The sequence below is a fragment of the Zosterops lateralis genome (genome assembly GCF_965231275.1).
Source record: "Zosterops lateralis genome assembly, chromosome: 17".
NCBI lineage: Eukaryota > Metazoa > Chordata > Aves > Passeriformes > Zosteropidae > Zosterops > Zosterops lateralis.
Window position 1 is genome coordinate 7,981,701 of NC_139777.1, and position 20,360 is coordinate 8,002,060.

The 20,360-nt window shown below is 40.0% G+C and overlaps 1 protein-coding gene across 3 annotated transcripts in view; it reads left to right on the forward strand.

Moving 5' to 3' along the window:
- Positions 1-57: 57 nt before the first annotated feature.
- Positions 58-20,360, forward strand: part of HIRA (histone cell cycle regulator) — a gene marked incomplete at its 5' end in the record, with an annotated part of 32,376 nt that continues 12,073 nt past the window's right edge. The window contains 15 exons of one of the 3 annotated variants that reach the window (XM_083873990.1): positions 58-123; positions 6,941-7,003; positions 7,758-7,868; positions 8,670-8,760; positions 9,261-9,355; positions 10,177-10,272; positions 11,083-11,243; positions 12,144-12,311; positions 12,836-12,949; positions 14,475-14,545; positions 16,485-16,590; positions 17,157-17,375; positions 17,977-18,062; positions 18,499-18,693; positions 20,059-20,229. In XM_083873990.1, coding sequence (XP_083730116.1) covers positions 87-123; positions 6,941-7,003; positions 7,758-7,868; positions 8,670-8,760; positions 9,261-9,355; positions 10,177-10,272; positions 11,083-11,243; positions 12,144-12,311; positions 12,836-12,949; positions 14,475-14,545; positions 16,485-16,590; positions 17,157-17,375; positions 17,977-18,062; positions 18,499-18,693; positions 20,059-20,229 — 1,784 coding nt within the window. Of the gene's footprint in view, positions 193-6,940; positions 7,004-7,757; positions 7,869-8,669; positions 8,761-9,260; positions 9,356-10,176; positions 10,273-11,082; positions 11,244-12,143; positions 12,312-12,835; positions 12,950-14,474; positions 14,546-16,484; positions 16,591-17,156; positions 17,376-17,976; positions 18,063-18,498; positions 18,694-20,058; positions 20,230-20,360 lie in introns of all 3 variants that reach the window. The other 2 variants (XM_083873991.1, XM_083873989.1) reach the window with 2 other exon arrangements.

The following is a 20,360-nucleotide window of genomic DNA, read 5'->3' on the forward strand; positions in this document are numbered from 1 at the left end:
GAGCGCCGCGGCCGCGGAGGCAGCCCGGGCGGAGCCGCCCTGGGGTCCCGAGGGCGGAGGCCGGCGGGGGCCCCGGGCGGGGAACAATGAAGCTGCTGAAGCCGACCTGGGTCAACCACAATGGTGAGGGCCGGCCGGGCAGCAGGTGCCGCGGGCCGGCGGGGCAGCAGGTGCCGCGGGCCGGCCGGGCAGGTGCGGCGGGGGAGCGAACGGGCGGGCGGGCGGCACACGCGGGGGGCGCGGGGCGGGCCGGGCCTCGGGGCGCTGCCGGGCGCTCCCCGGGCAGCCGCGGGGCCGGAGCTCCGCCGCCCCGGGAACGGCGGGCGCGGGCGGCGGCAGCAACAAGTCCGCAGCCCCGCCGTCCCGGGGCTCTCTGGAGCCGGGCGGGTTCCCGGGGGCGGCGTGGGGAGAGCTCGTCCCGCAGGAGGGGCCGTGCCCGGTGCCCCGGGAGCCGGCCCGGCCCGTTCGCTGGGACAGCCGGGCTCTGCACGGAGGGCTGCGGGCGCTGGGGGGACGCTGAGCTGCTCCCGCCGGCCGGGCACGGCCGCTGGGCCACTGCGGGCTGGGGAAAGTGCGGAGGGGTGGTTTGACTCGAGCACAGCCCGTGCAGAGAAGAGAAGTTTTGTGCAGAGGTTGAGATCCCCTCGCGATGAGTGTCCAGGCAGGATGAGGTCTCACATTGCTGAGACGAGTACAGTGTTAGAAGTCCTCAAATGCACTAACCTGTGCTCTCGTTCTCCATGGAGGGAAAAGTTTCTTCCGACAGTTTTTTCAAAACAACTCCCTAAATTTATGTAGTCTCCTGTCTGCCAATCCTCTGGTGATGTTGAAGAGATGTGTGAGCTAAAACAGCTTAGAGTGAAGTGTTGATACTGACATAAGGCTCTGTACTCTCCTTGTGTGGCAAATACAGGACAGCATCAGTGTTTATGTCATATTTACACTACTTAGGATGAATTTCCAGATTAATACCTGTACTGTTCCTGGTGAAGCAGTGAGCAGAAATCTAACATGTAGAAGAGTTCACTTCTCTTTATGCAAGTTTTGCCCTCAGATTCATGGGTACAGCTTTATTTCAACTGCAGATTTTATACTCTGTCAATGTATAAATGTCATCAGCTGGGCTCATGTAGCTGATTGGTATCTAGAATAAAACTAAGACCAGGTTATTCAAGCTGGAAAAGTGTACTTTGAGCTATAAACAACGGGTACAACTTTACAGCTGCCTTTCTGCATGTGTTGTGTTCTTTGTGTTCATGCTGCAGATTTTGATAACAATTTAAGCCTCGAGTTGCCATTCTTGTGCATCTTTACTTGGCCTCCTCTCCAGGGACTCTATAGGCAGCAGATGGATGCAACCTTGTAACCAAAGGTTGCAGTGAACTGAGAAAAATGTGGAAGTGCTTTATTTGAGATGTTTTTTACATTTCTGCTTGGTTACTCTAAACAAATGTAGCATTTACATCTTAATCTCTGGCTGCCTGTGGTCGGGCTGTCCTGTGCCTCCATGTATCTTCAGTGGGAGCACAGGAGCAGCTGAATAAAAACTTTCAGCCTAAGTCCTTGGAGATCACAGAGATTAGATCTGTAACTTCTTCCCTTATTTTTTTAAGGGGTGCACCTTTTGGTGTGGATATGTATTGGAAATCTGTAGCAGTTTAGAACACATCCAACCATTGCAGAACACAGGCTTCAGCCAAGCAGGGTTTACAGAGCCCTGTGATAGTGGCTAATGCACTACACAGGGCCTTGATAGTCCTGAATTTTACCCATTTCTGCCACTGACCTTTTGGGATGAGTTTGGCCAAGGCACTTCATCATAATTTCACCACGTGCAAAACAGACATTGGCCACCAGCTCCATCAGTGAGGTGCTGTCAGGGCTGCACAGGTGTGCAGGGCTGTGTGACAGTCACACATCCCTGTCCTTGGGGCAGGGAGTGCAGGATAAACACCGGTGAGTTTAATCAGCCTCTCATAACGCGCCCGGGTTCCGGATCCTGCAGGCACCGCTGCGTGTGAGGAGTCTCCATCACTCCTGTGGGCCTCTCTTGGCTCTGAAACCTCTCCAGAAACAGGGTGAAGAGAATTTACACTCTGTGTGCTGCAGACTCTGTGATAATTCTTATAACTTTGATTTCTGCTGCCTTGCTGTTCTCATTTGTGAGTGAGTCCTGACAGCAAGGCTGGCTCTTCCACACACCGCATCCAGCTGCTGTCATTTCAGCCTTTTCCTCTTCCCACTCAGTTCTGGGAGTTTTGTTTTACTGAATGGACTAGAGTGATGCTTCCAGGCACACATTCTCCTGCAGATAATAGACACTAGAAGTGAGTGTTGTAGCCAGGAAACCCAGCACACCTGGGAATTGTGTGCTGTGCACTTATGGTAAAAGCACTTCAGCACATTTTGGCTCTACAGGTTTTTACCGTGGAGTTCTTCATGTCACTTTTTCTGAGTGCTTGTTGGAATTACTTCTTGCCCAGATGCATTTTCTATAAGCTTTTCACGCACTTAATGTGCGTTTTTAGATTTTGCATGAAATTCTCATTATAGTTGTGTTCTTCTCTTCCATGTGTCTTTGACTTGGGGCGAGGAAGAATATTCAGAAGTGCAGTCTAATGGTGGGGGCGGGATGAGATGACTGTAAGATCCAAGTGATGTTCCTGGCTTCTCCTTCCCAGTGTTGCATTCAGTGCCTCTGTACAGATGCATCATGCATCCAGCAGCTGCCTTTACATACTCAGGCTTTTGAGAGCCCAGGTGCTTAAAGACAAACTCATGCAGGCAAACACTGATCCTGTGGGAAAGGAAGTCCCTTGCTGTTCCAAGAAACCCTTGCAAGCTCCAAGGTGCTGCTCATGTATAACAGCTTGTGGAAACTGGAGCCTGCTGTTGTTTAAATATAGGCATGGGGTTTATCTCTGCAAGCTGTAATGGTGGAATGTAAATATTTGAATTGATTTCTGAGTCACGTTGAATGTTATATATTAGGTGGGCTGGAAGCAAATTGAATAGAAAGTCGTTCATGTTGAGGTAGAAATTCACCTAAAATTGTTCTTATATTTAATTGATTATTTTATAAAGTTAAACAAGCAAAAATGATGCAATATTTAAAATTGTTTTTATTCTTCACTGGTGTATTTTTTAAAAGATGGGGCCTTCTCCTTGGATTTCAATTATCTTACTTAGATCTTTTTGTTCCAGGCTTGTTTCATTACCAGTATTTCTTTTAAGTATGTAAAGTATATTTGGGTTCTTTAAACAAATAAGCCCACAGGACATCTGGTATATCATAAGGTGTTCGGTTTTTAATGAACCTGGTTTGCCTCCTCCTGCAATGTGATTCTGGGAACTTCAATAATTTAAGCTTATCTTTTTTTAGAAATTATTGCAAGAGGTCAGAATGTCTTAAAACACACAGTGTTAGATTTTAGTGTTGCTGCTTAAATACCCCATTTTGTTTTGGTGCATCATTACTGTTGGGAAACTCAACACATCTCCAATTAGGAGCATGGAAAGCTTCAGTCACTTTGAAGCAGGGACCTTTTGCCTTTTGGCTTGTTTCAACAGGAACTCACAACATAATCTGATAAAGACATGAACCAGGGGAAGAAGGTGATTGCTATCAAATAATGACTCTGTCTTCATTATTTTGAGAAATTGAAGGACGTGAAGAAAAACCCAATATCTGTGCTCAATTTGTAAAGCACAAATAGTATAGAACAAGTCTTATAGCTTTAACCTGTTACAGTTATCCAGCACTGTAGATTGCATTCTCTCGATAGTGGTACCCCTGGAGGAAAGAGCACCTGGCAATGGTTTTGTCATGCTGAATTTCTATCCTGTGATCAGTTTATCTATTCTTTTTTTTAATTAGTAATTGGACATTGAGTACTGGGCAGATCATTGTGTATCATTAGTTACCTGTGGAATAAGATCCTTTCCTGGATCACAACTGAACCGTGTAGGAAACTTTGTTGTCCAGGGGTTCATTTATTGCTGCTGCCTTTCCTGGGTGCAAAGTCCATTCCCTCGTTGAACTTCACGTATAAAATAATGCCCTGTGACCTGACGACTTTCACTGAGGTCTGAGTTTTTAGGATTATAACCATTTATGAAAATCTGCTCAGTGCTTATTTGATTGAACCTCAAATCTGTGCTAGGAAAATCCTAAAATAAAATGTTATCTTGCTGTGTAAATATATGGATAGTTTGTATTTGAACATGTGGTCTTCAATGCCAGTTCCCATTCATGTCATTAAATAAAGGAGACCTGAAAGTGGCTTGGAGTGACCAGAATGATCAGAAGTGTGAGACACCCTTTGTACAAGGAACAAGGGGGTAGAGTAGGACTCTTTGGGCAAGGAGTGAGATCATTGGACTGGGGACAATGTGATGAACACAGTTGTGAGTGGCAAAAAAGGGATCAGTGTTGAGTGATTTTCATTCACTGCCTTTCTGTGCAGGAATTAATTGGGTTAAAGTAGCAAAAAGCTGGTGCAGATCCATGAACTAGGAGGATCCTCCCAGAGTCCATGGCTGAGCAGTGGATCTCTTTCTTTGGGGGCTGATAATGGTAATTATGGATCTGAGAAATGACTGATTGAATTTATAGAAGAAAGTCCACTGAGGGCCTCTGATTCAATAAATCAGAACTGTAATTTCTCTGGAGTTGGAAGATTATTTTAGGAAGAAGCATTGTGTGCTTACCATTGTACAGATCCCTGGGGACTTAGCTACTGCTGCTTTCTGAACAGAGTGCTGGGCTTCATGGCCATTTTCCCTGGTGTGGCTAATTTTAAGCTTTTATGGTGAATTTGTAGCTAAGTTACCTCTGGCCCTCTAAGCTAAATAATTTGCTGAGTTTTTTCAACCCCATATGTAGATCTGTGAAAAATCTTTGACCAGGAGAAGGGAAAGACCTGATGTTACTGCTTCTGTAGAGTTGTGCTCTTAAGATAAGGCAGAAATTGGAGAGGCAGTGGTGGGTTTAAGCATGTAGTAAAGGACTGGAAAATTATATAATGTCAGTTATTTTTGCAAAGCAAAGGGTGCAATGACAGTTTTTTTGAGTGTGTAGCATATCTGCTTTGTCTGAGTAGTAATGGCAGAGGTGGCTAGGTTACTGTTCTTTCTGATTTGCAAGTTTGCTCTTGGTGCAAATGATACAGAGGTAAAATGAGCCAGGTTATTAGAATTCAAAGGTCTTTGATAGCTGGCTTCCCACTCTCCCCTACACATCTAATGGCAAATATCAGAGTTCTTCTTGCCTAAGACTTGATGCAGATTGAAAAGGTCACCTCTTCCACCTCTAAGGTCTCCAGAATGGCCTTCTCAGTGTCAGTGGGCTCAGCTATTTCAAATGATGCACTGGTTTAATGGAACAGAACTTCCACATTTTGGAAAGGGTGAAATAAATGTTTGTTCCTTTCTTGTGCTTCTCTAAATATTCAGCTTAGCCCTGAATGTGCACTTGAGCTGGTAGGATAAAAGAGAGAATGAGGCACAACAAGCTGAAGAAAAACCACAGCTCATGTGTGTCTTAGCTCATGTGTGCTCTGTGGTCTGAAGGACTTGGAAGGAATGTGAGTTGAGTGCCATCTTTCTGTGCTTAAGGTCTTTGCTTGGCTGCTTGTAAAAAATTTAAGGGAAGTCACATGTCAGAGTTGCAATATTAAATCCAAATAAAACAAACCTTAAAACAAGTCAACATAAAGGATACAAAAGTCAAAATGAAGCTGAATGTGTATCCCTCAAAAAGTAAGAAATAGTGGGTATTTGGATGAGGATTTTATTAGGAGTTTAGTGTCAAGGTTTCAGTTGCTACAGTTGGACATAAAACTTGCTGTTGGATAAGATCTCCAGGTTTTATCAGGTTTTATATGGGTTTTTTTAATGTCTTAACATCTCATGAAGATACAGCACAAGATCGACACTCATGGGAAATTTATCAAGTAATCTTGGTCTGTGGGTACTGGTACTTTTGGCTGTTTGATAAATTGCCTTATTTTATAGTGGCATATATGTGATCTTGCTTGCAGAGGCATTCCAGTTTGAAAGGGTTGGAAGGGCTGCCAGAGATTCTTTGGATGTGGAAATCGCATGCGTGTTCTTTCAAATAATCTTTAGTGGTGGCTCTTTGAGCATCACTGAAAGGCAGGAAGCTTGCTGCTCCCCTCTTCCTTTTCCTCTGCAAAGGTTAAAACAACTGTGAACATACAGACAGTGAATATGAGCCAGTGGTTAGAGCAGAACATGTTGGAAGTGAGGGCTTTCTGCTTTCCAAAGCTGTTCCCCAGCTATGTTATTTGTTACAGAGTTTACATTCTAGTAAAAATATTAGCTTTCTTCTGAAAGATGTAGAAGAATTGAAGGATTTAAGAGTAATATTACTGTTGGTTACTCCTCTACTTTCCTATATGGAAGCTATAAAAGCAAAACTAGTCTTTGGGGAGAAGAGTTTCATTAAGAGAAATGAAATTTGAGCCAGGTAATTGTGTGACCAACAGATGCAGCCTGAGACTGGGAAGGATTTAAAAAAAACAAAACCAGAAACCAAAAGAAGACTCGCTTCAGGTCATCAGCTAATGAACTGTAGAAACCTGGAAGAAATTCCATACTCAAATGCAGTTTTGCCTTGTTGGCACTTGCTTTGTGGTATTACATTGCTCTGAGGTATTTGGCATATCCTGCTGGATTAAGTGTCCCTGGTTATCACTGGGTTTTGTGGCATGATAACTTCCAAATAGGCTTTTAATAGGCTGCCGTTTCTGTCAGCAAGCTGCTCTCAGCTCTTGTAGTCAGCTGTAATTCTTACAACTTGAGCCTTTAGAAGAAGAAAGTTGCTTGCCAGCCAGAAGAGTTGTGGTGGTTCTGGTGTTACTGCATTCCCTTGAATGTAAAACAATTCAGTATGTTGCTGCTTGTTCTCTAATTCCAGGAAAGCCAATATTTTCAGTGGACATTCACCCAGATGGGACCAAGTTTGCAACAGGAGGACAAGGTAAGTCTGTGTACTGATAGGAGGCAGAATTTTGGGTCATAATCATCTAGTGCCTCCACAGCACTTGAATGGGTTTGACCCTTTTAAAAAGACATCACTTTTTATCTCTAAGAAACAGATAATTGTGTTAGCTGTTAAAATGTATTGGGAAGTGCTGCTGCTCCTGCAGAAGGCAGGGTTGCATGTTCTGATGTCCTCATCCCCTTGGATGTCATTGAGATAGTAGCTGCTATCAGTGATTGAGTCGTGGCCATATGGGCCAAATTTTCTTTTCATTCAAAGAGGAACTGGATGTGCAGTTGAGCTTTTTCAGTTGCTAAATAGTAGAGATATTGGGACAGAAAAATCCAATTATATAAATAGAATAGCTTAAGAAATATATGCAAAAATATTATTTGGTTCACAATAGTGAATAATTTTATGTTGGCTACAATAATTGCAATTTAGGAGTTGAATCTGTATCTTTTCTCTTTTAAAATACAATTTTATTACAAGTAGTTGTCCTCATAGTTGGTATCAGTTATGTACAGTATGGCTTTTGTACAAGGCTGTATACATTAATTTTTAATAGATTCAAGAAAAATAAAGCACTTCTGAATTGGTCTAATTATATCAAAGCAATATCTGTATTCAGATGTTTCCAAAGTCCTCACTGCAGTCATGCCTGCATTTTCACATCTGTTCTGGAACTGAGATTAATTTGAAAAGCTTTTTTGCATGTATTTAGAAAGGGGGGCTTTTTGGTCTCTTACAGGTCAAGATTCTGGCAAAGTTGTGATCTGGAATATGGCTCCAGTCCTGAAAGAGGAAGATGAAAAGAATGAAAATATCCCCAAGATGCTTTGTCAGATGGACAATCACTTAGGTAACAAAGTTGGTTGATTGGGTTTTTTTCATTACTGACTATTGGTAATTTGCCAAAGCTTAAGACTTACATGTCTGTAATTGCAAAAATCATGCCTGTCCAGTGGTGAAGACTCAATAAAACACAGCAGAGTGGTCTTATACTTTGGCTGTATACTTTTCAAGATATTCAGCAGAAAATGTTGTTAAAATGTGAGGAAATGTGAAGAGGACTATAGATACCTCTGGAAATCTCCTCCATATAAGCTTTTTTCAGCTGTGGCCATAAAATATTTGATAATGCACATTCTGAGAAACTGGGGAGCTCTGAAGGAAAGGACAGGAGAAGAAGTAAGTGTAAAAGATAAATCACATGAAGTATATTGGTTATAGTTATAAATTATTACATTTATTACATTATCAATCATTACATTTGAAATTAGTGTGGTCACTTGACAAGTTGTCCCTTCTTTTCTTCAGAATATACCTTTCCTTCTTTGCCCTCTTAATCCCACTTTATTTACCAGAATGTTTTCTTCATTAGAGGAATATTAATCTTTCTTCCTTCAAGCCTCTTTTGGTGAAGCTTTTTTAGATAAGGAGTAGGGTTTTTTAGGTAAGAAATTCCTCAGCTGCTACTGAAAGATAAATACCAATTAATTTATCTAAAGCAGACAGAGTGACTGCTTTGAGTGGGAAAAGCCCACTTAAATCCTAAATGTCTCCTGTCGAGTTTTGCTTATTTGTATTATAAATCATGCCTGCAGTCCAGAACCACTTATTCACATATTTCATCTTGCAAACTTTCTTTTCTGCATTTCAGCTTGTGTGAACTGTGTTCGATGGTCAAACAATGGAGTTTACTTGGCCTCGGGGGGAGATGACAAGTTGATTATGGTGTGGAAACGAGCCGCGTAAGCATCTTTCTTCCTTCAGCTTTAGATTTCACTTCAAGTAGGTCACTCTGGGACATCTTAGTGCTTCCTCCCTGTGCTGGCCTTTGGTGAGCTCAGTGCTCCACCTGCTGTGTAAGGAGCTGAAAGCTGGGACACCAGAGCACTGGGGTTGGAGATGTGGCCTGCTGTCCTTTGGGCTGGAGGGGGTCTGCCTGGGCAGTCTCTCTCCTCTGGAGGAGCTGAGACATTTTCTTCTGTCCTTGAAGAAAACATCCTTGTGAGATTTGAAAAATCACTTGAAATGTTACCATTTTATGCTATCTATAGAAATTCTACATTTTATTGAGGGTAATTTTTTAATTACTGGAATTACTCTCTCTAAAAAAAAATACTTTTTTCCCTTCTGTGTTGTAGGAATAACTGACTATAAAATAGAAGTGTACTGTGCCACTGATTTTCTTTAAAAGAAGTGAAGAGCTTGTGGTGGTTCTTTTTATAACTGTTTCTATTTTAATTAGGTACATTGGACCTAGCACTGTGTTTGGTTCTAGTAGCAAACTTACTAATGTTGAGCAGTGGAGGTGTGTGTCGATTCTCAGAAGCCATTCAGGGGGTAAGTTTTTTTTTCATTTGCTTGTATTTGGAAAAAAATTGCTTTTCAGTATCACGTTTCTTTGTTTGAAATATATATTTGGTGGCAAGTCAGTAATTAATTTTAAGAGCAACAATGAAAATAAAAAAAAATAGAATTTGTAGTGAAATGCAGTTTTCATACAAGTAATTTCTAGCAAGTGTGGTATGTAGGAGAAAAATTAACAACTAAGAAACTTATATTTTGCTATTTTCTAGCTTAAAAATGAATCTGAATAAAGGGAACCAAACTGTATCTTTAATTAAATGTTCACACTAGCAGTGAATAATCTGACTGGCAAAAGACCGTGTTTTTGTAAACCAAAGAATATAAATATTTATTTAGAAGAAAAATACCTAAAGAGCAATGCAAAAGTGGAATAAATAAACAATTTCGAATGTGTTTTGCATCTGCTGACATGAGTTGTGATTAAAATCAAGATGGAAATCACTTTGATCACTCCATGTGTGTTGGAACAAAGTGAGTGCATTGCAATAGCTTCTGTCAATTTTTCATTCAAAACAAGACAAAGTTCTTTGTGCAGGCTTTAGTACTTCCTACAATCACTAAACATTGCATTCTTTCCCTTTTTTTTTTTTTTTTTTCTTGATCCCCACTGAACATTGGGGCATCTCACTCCCAAGGAGTGTTGCTTTCTTATCTTCCACTTCAGTGAGGTGATAATCATTTCTCAGTGACAGCAAAATATTGCTACAGAGAACACGAAAGTCCTTTGTAAAAAGACTTTTTGATTTTCTGATTACCATCAATCTCTTAAATGGAAACTTCCTTTTCCCAAACAGATGTGATGGATGTAGCGTGGTCTCCACATGATGCCTGGCTGGCATCCTGTAGTGTTGATAACACTGTTGTCATCTGGAATGCTGTCAAATTCCCAGGTGAGAGCTCTAAAGATGTGCCACTATGTAAAGTTTTGTGTCAGTCTTCTCTCCTTGGCTGTATTTCACCAACTCTTCAAATCCCTAGGAGGGAATGTGTTGTCTGTCTTTTGAGGTGCCATACCTGCAGTCTGGCAGGTCAGTCCTTCTTCCAGGTCTGGATGACAATGAGCAGGGGATTCCACACTGCTGCATTCAGGCTGTGCTGCTGATTTTACATGAAAGTCATGATGGCATGTGTTTATTTACATGCCATTTATTTTAACTTGGCTTCCAATATTGATAGCAGAGTTTTTAGACTTTGAAGCTAATTGTGCACCCTCTCAACCTCTCCTCCCACAGGCTGATAAGCAGGAGTGTGACTGAAAGTAGGTTACCAGGTCTGCCAGCCTTGTGTGTCTGTTGAGTCACAACTTTGACTTGGTTCACACTTGCTGCACAAAGCTGGATTAGTTGTGATAATCTTTGGGTGTGGAGGAAAGGGTGAATGTTTAACTGAAATTCCAGTTCAAGTGCTGCTTTCCACAGCTTCAAAGTGCTACTCTGAGGCACTGGGACTCTGCTGCTCTTCCTGCTCTGACGTGTCTTCTAAAGAGTTTTGCACCTGTTATTCTGGCCAGAATTCTTCTTACCATTTTTTTAATATCAGTTTTTTCTTAAGTGCAGGTTCCAATTTGGTTGATATGTTGTTTTTACACCAAACGAGGTTGTACTTAATACGCTGTTTCAAAAAGAGGTAGATTTTCTCAACACTCTGCCCTAAAGGAGATAGCAGTGACTACTCTCTATTCTCAATTTTTGTGTGCACAGAAATTCTTGCCACTTTGAAGGGGCATTCTGGCTTGGTGAAAGGGCTGACCTGGGATCCTGTTGGAAAGTACATTGCCTCTCAGGCTGATGATCGAAGTTTAAAGGTGTGGCGGACCATGGACTGGCAGCTGGAAACCAGCATCACAAAACCCTTTGATGAGGTACTTCAGAATGTGACTGTTCAAAGTGAATTCCCTTAGACTGAATGAAAACGAGAAGAATAACTCTGATTCTTCACAAACATGAATTAATTGAACAGTGCTGAATCAAATGAAACTCTCAGATTGCAGCTTCAAAAGAGGGGAAAAAAGGAATTACTTTCTCATAAAAATATTACTGATTAGAGACTCTTATTGCCATTTGTTATTGTGGATGCCAAAGGTTTACATGGGTTATGTAAACAATTAAGTGAACTTCTGGAAATGTAGTGGTTATTCTGGGGAAGTGTTGGCACACTGAACACAACAGTCTGACATTCTTTCCTATGCATCTTCTATTGACCACTATCAGAAATGAGGTAAGTACTTAGGAGGGGTCTTTAGGGCTGTTAGGTGATGACTTTGATGAAGAGATCAAGTTTCTGGGGACAGAAGCTGGTCCTTGGTGAGTAGAGTGTCCTGCAGTGGTCTGAGGGTATTGTGATTAGTGCAATTGCTCTTTGTAATAGACCTTGTCTGCCTCAATTCACCTGGGAGCTGCTGTGGCAAGCTGAAGTCTCATCATTAGTGGTTGCTGTGTTGCAGCCCTGTTGCTACCTGGGACTGTGATAAATACTGAGGAAACAGTATCCAAAAAGATGTAACATTTATGTTTCCTTTAAAAAAGTTCCCAGAGTTCCTTTCCCTGCGTTGATAGGGTTTCTTAAGTTGCACTACATCACCTGTGTAAACACAGTCAAGTGCTGAGAATTGTGTGTGAGGTCATTCTTTTATATTCACAGGAAACGTACTTTGTAATGTTACTTCATAATTCCCTAAATCTGAAATTTAAATAGTTTGTATTACAACCCCTTTGCTTGCCAAACACTTTTACAACTCTGGTATGTTCATTTTTTTGTTCAGTGTGGAGGGACAACTCATGTGTTGCGCCTTAGCTGGTCACCTGATGGTCACTATCTTGTTTCTGCTCATGCCATGAATAATTCTGGACCCACTGCTCAGATCATTGAGAGGGATGGATGGAAAACCAACATGGATTTTGTAGGGCATCGGAAGGCAGTTACAGTAGTGGTGAGTGAGTGATAGTAATTGATTCCTGAAGTTAAAATTGCATGTGCTTTTTGATAATTTTATGTGTAAATGGGACAAGAGGTGAAGATGGGTGTCAAGATTAGTAAAGCAAATACATGGTTGTGATTAAAAAATGTCAACTTTACATGTTGGAAGCAATCAGGTTGCTCTTGTGATAAGAGAACTGAATGTAGATGAACAAGACAAGGGGGAATACAGGAGCATGTTAGGAATGTCAAACATCAGCTTTGTTGGCTGTTCAGTGACTTGATTAAAATGATTTAGGTTTCTAGTGAGTTTCTGATACCTAGTAAAATTAATATTGTTTGCCTTTCCTGTGAGGCATTCAGAAAGCCTCTTAAGAAAGCCTCTGCAGCTTTTGTCAGTGCTCTTACACAGTCTAGTTCAGGACTTTATTTATACGAATATGATTTTTCACTCTTAAGTGGAAAATTTGCTTTGAAAGCAGATCTCCTGCTAAAATGTAATTACTGTGATAAAATTTGGACATCTCATTTGTTTAGAAATTCAATCCAAAAATCTTCAAAAAGAAACAAAAGAATGGGAGCTCCACCAAGTCAAGTTGTCCCTACTGCTGTTGTGCTGTCGGTAGCAAAGATCGATCTCTTTCTGTCTGGGTAAGTGGTTTCTTTGCTGCATTTGAACTAATGTGGTCATTGGATAACTTGGGGGTTTAGCACAAAGGTCACATGTACAGCATTAGGTTTTATATTTAGTTTCATGTTTAGGGGTTTTTTTTGTCTCTGTTGTTATAGGTTTAGCTGGGGGGAAGGAAGGAAGGAAGGAAGTGGATTGGTATTAATTCATTTCTTTAAAGGCAGGACCATGTAGAAGGCAGTGGCAGAGTGTGGCCTGGTAAGGGGGAGCAGCTGTTAGGGGATAAAACATTTTACCAGTGTTTATAAATGTAACCTTATTTTCTTCCTTTTACTCATTTTCTGTCTTTGTAAAAGAAAGGGATGTGAAAATGAATGAGCTTTTAAAGTATTTTTTCAAGTTTTTGATATCTAGTTTGGGTTTTACTTTAAAATCTACACTAAAATTTTTATTCTGGCTAAGAGAAGGGTAGCTATTTTCACATTTTTAAATGCAACTGGAAGATACAGGGAATCAATTTAACTGATTTGCAAAGCTTTGTGATGAGAACTCATGCCAGAACACACCAATTGCTAACTGCAATCTACTATTTATAGATTCCAGTGTGATATTTATCCATCAGTCTCTGGATGCACAACTAAATCTGCTTCTGGTAATGGCTACCAGTGCATACCCATATCAAAATATCACTCAGTATATTTTACGTTCTATTTAAATTATGAAAATTTCATTTGGAGTGGCTGTTGTGGTGGTAGAAGGTAGTACAGAGATGCAAAGTTACAGATTGTCTTTGCCCTGAGAAGCTTAATAAATATAAATGTATATAGAACACAGACCTATGGAAGCATAAATAACTACTGAAGATGACAGTGACACTGCATCTGCAAACCTATGAGCAAAAAACTTCCTTGACCATATGTGAATGAACCTCTGCTTCATTTCAGTTGTACTACACACTAGAGATATGAAGCCCATTGGTTTGACATTAAGAGCTTAGAATGTCTAATTTAGAGCAGGTTATTGGAGTTTTCATATTCAGTTCTTTATTACTAAACTGATTCTTAAGTGCAGAGGAATCCTCTTTAAGAGTAATTGTGAGTCCAATTCCCTTTGCTCTTGATAGGTTTCACTTTCTCAGACAAGAAAGTCTGAGTGAGGACATGGAAACCTCGTCTGTTTTCTGTCTTTTTGTGCTGGCAGTTTGCAGCATCCTTGTCTCAGTACAGCTTAGAATAGAAGCTGTCTTTTGCATCTGTGGAATTGCTTTTGGAGTGGCAGAGAGTGTTTTAAGACTGTGATGTAAAGGCAGAGTTGATTAAGAAATCCAGTCTGTGTTTCAGAAAGGTGAAGTCAGCTGTTCTTCTCCAGAGCTTTTCTGTCCCAGCACTGGAACGGGTGACTTGGTGCTTCAGATGCACCACCAGGCATGCAGCTGCTTCCTGGCCAGATCTTGGTGCACATTGTGAGGCCCTGGGAGAGTGTTAATGTTAATCTGTGGTAGTGTAGAACTTCTACATTTCTGAGTGTTGTTCTTGTTTTCTTAAGCTCACGTGTCTGAAGCGACCTTTAGTTGTCATACATGAGCTGTTTGACAAGTCAATAATGGACATCTCCTGGTAAGTTCATTTCTGCTGTTTGTTATGGAAGCCAAAGCATTGTTACCAACTTTAGGTGTACTTATTAGGTGGAAATGCTTTAAAATAATACAGATTGAGGTTGTTGGAACACAAGTAGTTGGTCGCTGAAGGTTTTGTTGCTGCTGCAGCATCTTTGGCAGTAATATAAGCAACTAGCACATGGTCACTTGAGATTATTGACTGGACAAATAGGAATGTATTTAGAACGAGACACAGTAAAATAGCTGTGGAATGAGTTCCTACTTGTTATGATTGTCTGACACAGGTTGTCTTAATTCTATCACTTCCTCACTTCTGAAATTCTCCCTTAATAGTACAACAATCTCTTGGTGGGTTTATACTGTGAATTTTAAGGCTTACAATTGTGTAACTTCCTGGTTTCTCTATGCCATATGTGGATTTTGCCATGAAGTTCAGTGAACCACAATAAAAAGTTTCCAAAACCAAAACATTTTTCCTTCATTAACAGATTAAAGCTAGAAAGCCAGCAAGTGGAATATTTCATGAGAAGTGCTGCTATTGTTATAGCACAATAGCTTTGAATAGTTTAGTTTTCCTGTAGTGCTTTTTATTTCTCCATCTGCAATTTGCACATTTTTCATGGCATGAAGTCATTGGGAGTAATAGCTGGTTAACATGTTGCAGTTTCTGAGGAAATGGTTTTGTGGGATATTTGAGAGACAAAAGATCATCAGGCAGCTTGATATTTTATATCCATATAAAATAAGAATTATAGCCATTACTTTGATATTTTATATATGAAATGGATAGCTAAAATGTTAATAATATGGGGTGTTCCCAGGACATGCTCCATTCTGAAAACAGACTGAGTAAATTCTGAGAAACCTGATACTGTTATATTGTTATATCTGTATAATTTTTATGTTAGAATTTTAGACTTGAATCTGTCAACATAATATCTGCAAATGATTGTGTTTTCACGGAACAGTTGCTTGGATCCAGAGGTCAATAGGAGCTCAGCAGTTTTCTCTGCTAAGCAAGCAGAAAACTCTCAACATATTTTACTGTTTTCTAATTTGAAGTACTGTTGGTGTGCCTTGTTTCATGGTGCTGAGGCTGATTTCTCTGGATGTGATGCTACCAGGGCACCAGCTGCCACAAAAATAGGGGTTTCCAAATGCCTATAGCTGTGGTACTTGTAATAGATTTTTAATAACTTGGATAGGACTTAGGAGTTGTGCCAGCTTTCCTTTCCTCTTCTCTTCTGTGTAACAATTAATCTGTAAGCTACTGTGTCACAGTTTCTGTGAGGTCTGTACTTGAAAGTGTCTGAGGTAGAAGTCAAAATTCATCAAGTATTTTTTCGATGGTGCAATAATAGGTTACATATGCAAGATTATAATTCTATTAAGATAGAAGGTATTGCTTCTCCTCTCTCTTTTTGTTAAGAAAACCTGACCTCCAGAAGAGGGATACTGTGTATCCCCACAAATAATCACATGTGCAGTTTGCTTAAAAACCCAAATAATGAACAATAACAACATCAACCTGTGTTCTTGCCTGTCTTTGGCCTGCTTGTCAGCTGAGGGCTCTTTTCTTCACCCACTTCCATTAGCACAAAAAATTTTGTTCATCTATTGAAGGAAATGTGGTTCTGATTTTCTCTCACTGTTCATTGTGAACATTATTCTGGTTTACCCCTTCAGAAAAGTGTTCATGGTGCTGCTCATGCCACAGGCAGGTGTACTGTCATCCTTGTGCAGTCTGCAAAGGAGCATTGGCACAGGGACTCTGCTGCCTCTCATCCTGTCTCCTCACTGTCCCACTTCTTTGGTTCCATGAGTTATTGCTGTGATAATAAATCTTAAGCTGAGATTTTTATTGAACAATCCATCAGATGGCTACTTTGCATGAATGAAAGAGATTAAAAACAAAGTTGGACCTTTATTTCCCTCAGGACCCTTAATGGACTTGGAATCCTGGTGTGTTCCATGGATGGATCAGTGGCATTTCTGGACTTCTCCCAGGATGAACTTGGGGATCCACTCAGTGAGGAGGAAAAGGTACAGTAAGCACTCAGAGAACCTTTGATCATATTTCAGGGATGTATTGATTCAATTAAAATACCAGCTGTTTATAGAAGTATGTAGTAACTGATTTCCATATTATAGAAAATGTATTGCTCTTGTCTGCTTTACAAATCATTTAAAAAGAGTAATCAAGAAGTGAATTTGCGGTATTAATTTCTGTTCTGGAAAGAATTTGGAAAACATTCACTTGCTTACACATCATTATACATCTGAAGTAATTCTTTGGCCAAGGAAACAAGAAGTGGGTGCTTCAAAACACTATAAAATTACTCTTTCACTTGCATATATGCAAGTCTTTTTAAACTGATTGATTGCTTTTTGGCTGTTTTTCCTCTCATTGCTATTAGCAACTAGAGCTTTGAATTTCATTTATTTTACATATTGATTTAGTGTTAGTTGAAAACACAAAGAAAAAAAATCTGGTGTATAAATGATACAGAGGGCATTTGATGGATTTCATAGATCTGTGTGATTCCCTTGTGTATTATCAGTGATGTCATGGCAGCACTTGTACTCACTCACATCTTTAACACCCACAGAGCAACATTCACCAGTCCACCTATGGCAAAAGCCTGGCTATCATGACTGAAGCTCAGTTGTCCACCACCATTATTGAGAATCCAGAGATGCTCAAGTACCAGCAGAGGCAGCAGCAGGGGGATCAGAAAAACACGTCGATTCGGGACAGCTCTGGGAACTCCACAGCTCCCAAAGTGGCAAGCATGGTTAATGGGGAGAGTCTGGAGGACATTAGAAAGGTAGGTGCTCTTGGGCACTGTCAAATACTAAACACCAAACTGTTAGGAAAGAACCATTTTCTGTGCCCTTATTTGTGTTGAATGGCACCTTTCAGCTTGTGTATGGCCCAACTGATCAACTTAGTGTGTCGTTTACTGGGACTTGTTAAAGTGAAATGCTTTTAAGCAGAAGTAAGGCTATGTGGAAGCAGGCTTGTGGATATTTCTGTGATGGGTGCAAAATTCTTGGTGTGCAGAAACGAAACCAAGAGTAATTACTGACAGAAAATCTGTAGAACTGTTTCAGTTTCTTAATGACAGAGGTTGAAAGCATTATTTAATTCTGTCCTATACGTAGAACACAATGTTTAAAGATTTGATATGCACAATGTTTTAGACTTGATTCTAAAGTAGAGAGCAGATTACATTCTCCACAAATGCCTTTTCTACAGATGGATAGATTGAAAATTGGAAGTGTTTGTGTTTATGGGAAAAAGTCTTTGCTAACAGATTTTTAATTGAAGCACCTCTTCTAGTATATAAATTCTTGTCAGTTTGAAAAAAAAATGAAAATAGCATTTCCTATTTATCAGAAATTATGATAAAATGTATTTTCCAACAGAATCTCCTAAAAAAGCAAGTTGAAACACGAACAGCAGATGGTCGGAGGAGGATCACACCTCTCTGCATAGCTCAACTGGACACTGGGTATGTCTGAAAGTAATCTTTAAAATCCTTCCTTACCTTCTTATTTTTTGGTTTTTTCCTGTTCCAAACTTGGCATTGTGTCTTAGGGCATCATAAAGCACTTACTGGAAATAAGTGTGTATCCTTATGAAATACAGTTTTAACCAGTGTTCTTTGGCCATAAGATCTCACTTCTAATAGATCAGGCTAATTCTCATTATTTACTGTTATAGGTGAACAATGCTCTAAGTATTGTTGATTCATATCTATATTAGTACCAGCTTTCATATCCTTTGGACATGAGAAATTACTCTGGAAAGTAATTGGGGGTTTATTTATGTTGTGTATGAGTATCTGCATGTGGAAAAAGGAAGAATGGAATAAATATTCTAGCTATTTTTGAATTATCTTTAAAGTGGTTTTGAGAAATGTATTTGTTGTTTGTCTTTTTGTTTAGGGATTTTTCTACAGCATTTTTCAATAGCATCCCAATATCTGGAACTCTGTCTGGCTCAATGATGTCTTCTCAAAGTAACCAGCAGCTCATGTCACTAGATTCTAACGCAGCAAATTCCCTTAATACTTCAAAGCCTTCTTTAGAGCCAACAGCAGCCAGTATAAAACCAACAGATGATGCAGCCAATAAAGATGGGTCAGTATTCGCTGTTTTGTTTTTCACTTACATAAGTCTGTTTAGTTTTTAATTCTTGATTATAGTTTTAGAATGAAAAAATTATTAAAGTGGTTTCCTTACTGCAAAACCCCAAGAAAATAACCTTTCTGAAAACACTGAGATTTTATTAGTGTTTGGTTACATTAAATATTGGTAAATCAGGAATGAGTAAATCCATGTACATAGTTCTGGCAGTGAACTTCAGTGCAATGAAGTAAACAGCTGATTGCTTTAACAAAATTACTTGCTTATGGGTTGGTGAGTTGCCATTAGTAAACAATAGAAGGTGCTCTAGTAATGTAAGTAATGAAACCTACTTTACATCAAAATCTGACCTGTGTCCTCTCTTCAGACATGGTGATCCTTCTTTCCTGTATAATAACCCCATCAGGGCACAGTGACATTGATTTGTCAGTGCACGTGTGCTGATGGCCCAGTGTGTCTCTCAAATTAGTTACAGAACAACTGAATTTTGCTTGTATTTCCCTTAGTGGTGGCACTGACCTGACTTCTTCTCAGTGTGTTTTTATAGCATTTGTAGCAGCATAGTATCATTGAAACCTCTACTTCTCCATCAAATTTAGTTGAAATTGGCCACAGATTTAAAAATGAGAGAGTGGACTATGAGAAATGATTGACAGATGAAACTACTAAGTATCCTTTTCTTTGTAAATTGTACTTCTAGCAGCTTTTTAGTACAACCATCAGTTATTTTAGAGGCATTCATTCTCTGAATTCATTCTCTGAATGGATTGAAAAATCTCTAAAGTAAACAGCTATTGAAATAATAGATCCTGAAATGCTTTAGTGTGGGGAAAACACATTCCTTTGCTCTAGAGTTATGCTTGGAAAGGCCTAATAATCAGGTTGGATTTTTCAACAACAAAATCTAAAGCTGGCATAAATTACTTCATCCCAAATTGTTTGACTGATAAACAGTGAAATATAATATTGTAATGGAAATATTTGGTAACCTGAACAAGGGGTAAAAGCAGGAACCCCCATGATCATTTTAAAAAGTGACCGTTTTGCAGTATCAGCTGAAAGTATAATTTCCTTCCTGATTTTAAAATACACAATTCATGAATTAGGGTTTTTTAATCCAGATATGTGGCCACATGAAGCTCTGAGGTGTATCATAGACAGCTTTTGAGAGTGGGCAAAGCTTGCAAAACACTGGTGCATGAAAGAGTGGAGAAAGAATATCAGAATTGATTATGTACATAAGTGAAAGCTTTTCAACATGGTTTCTAGGCAGTATCATGAATGCTAGTTTTTATGAGCAATCCACCTTACCAGTACTAAATTTTTCCCTCCTTCTTTTGCTGTCTCTTTTCTTGACAGTGTAAATGCTACCTCTGCCTCAGCTGCTCCTTCTGCATCGTCTTCCTCTGTGTTGACAACTCCATCCAAGATTGAGCCTATGAAAGCATTTGATTCCCGATTCACAGAACGATCCAAAGCCACCTCAGGGACTGCTGTTGTAACAAACACAAATCAGACTGTTGTGGACAGGTAAGACATAGCCTGGGGAGGGAGGAAGGTAATAATGTACAGTTGAAACACTGATTCTCTGTGGTGTAGATGTTGCACTGCTGATACTCTAGAAGTTGTTTTGGGTTTCTTCCACTATTGGAAGGAAGGGG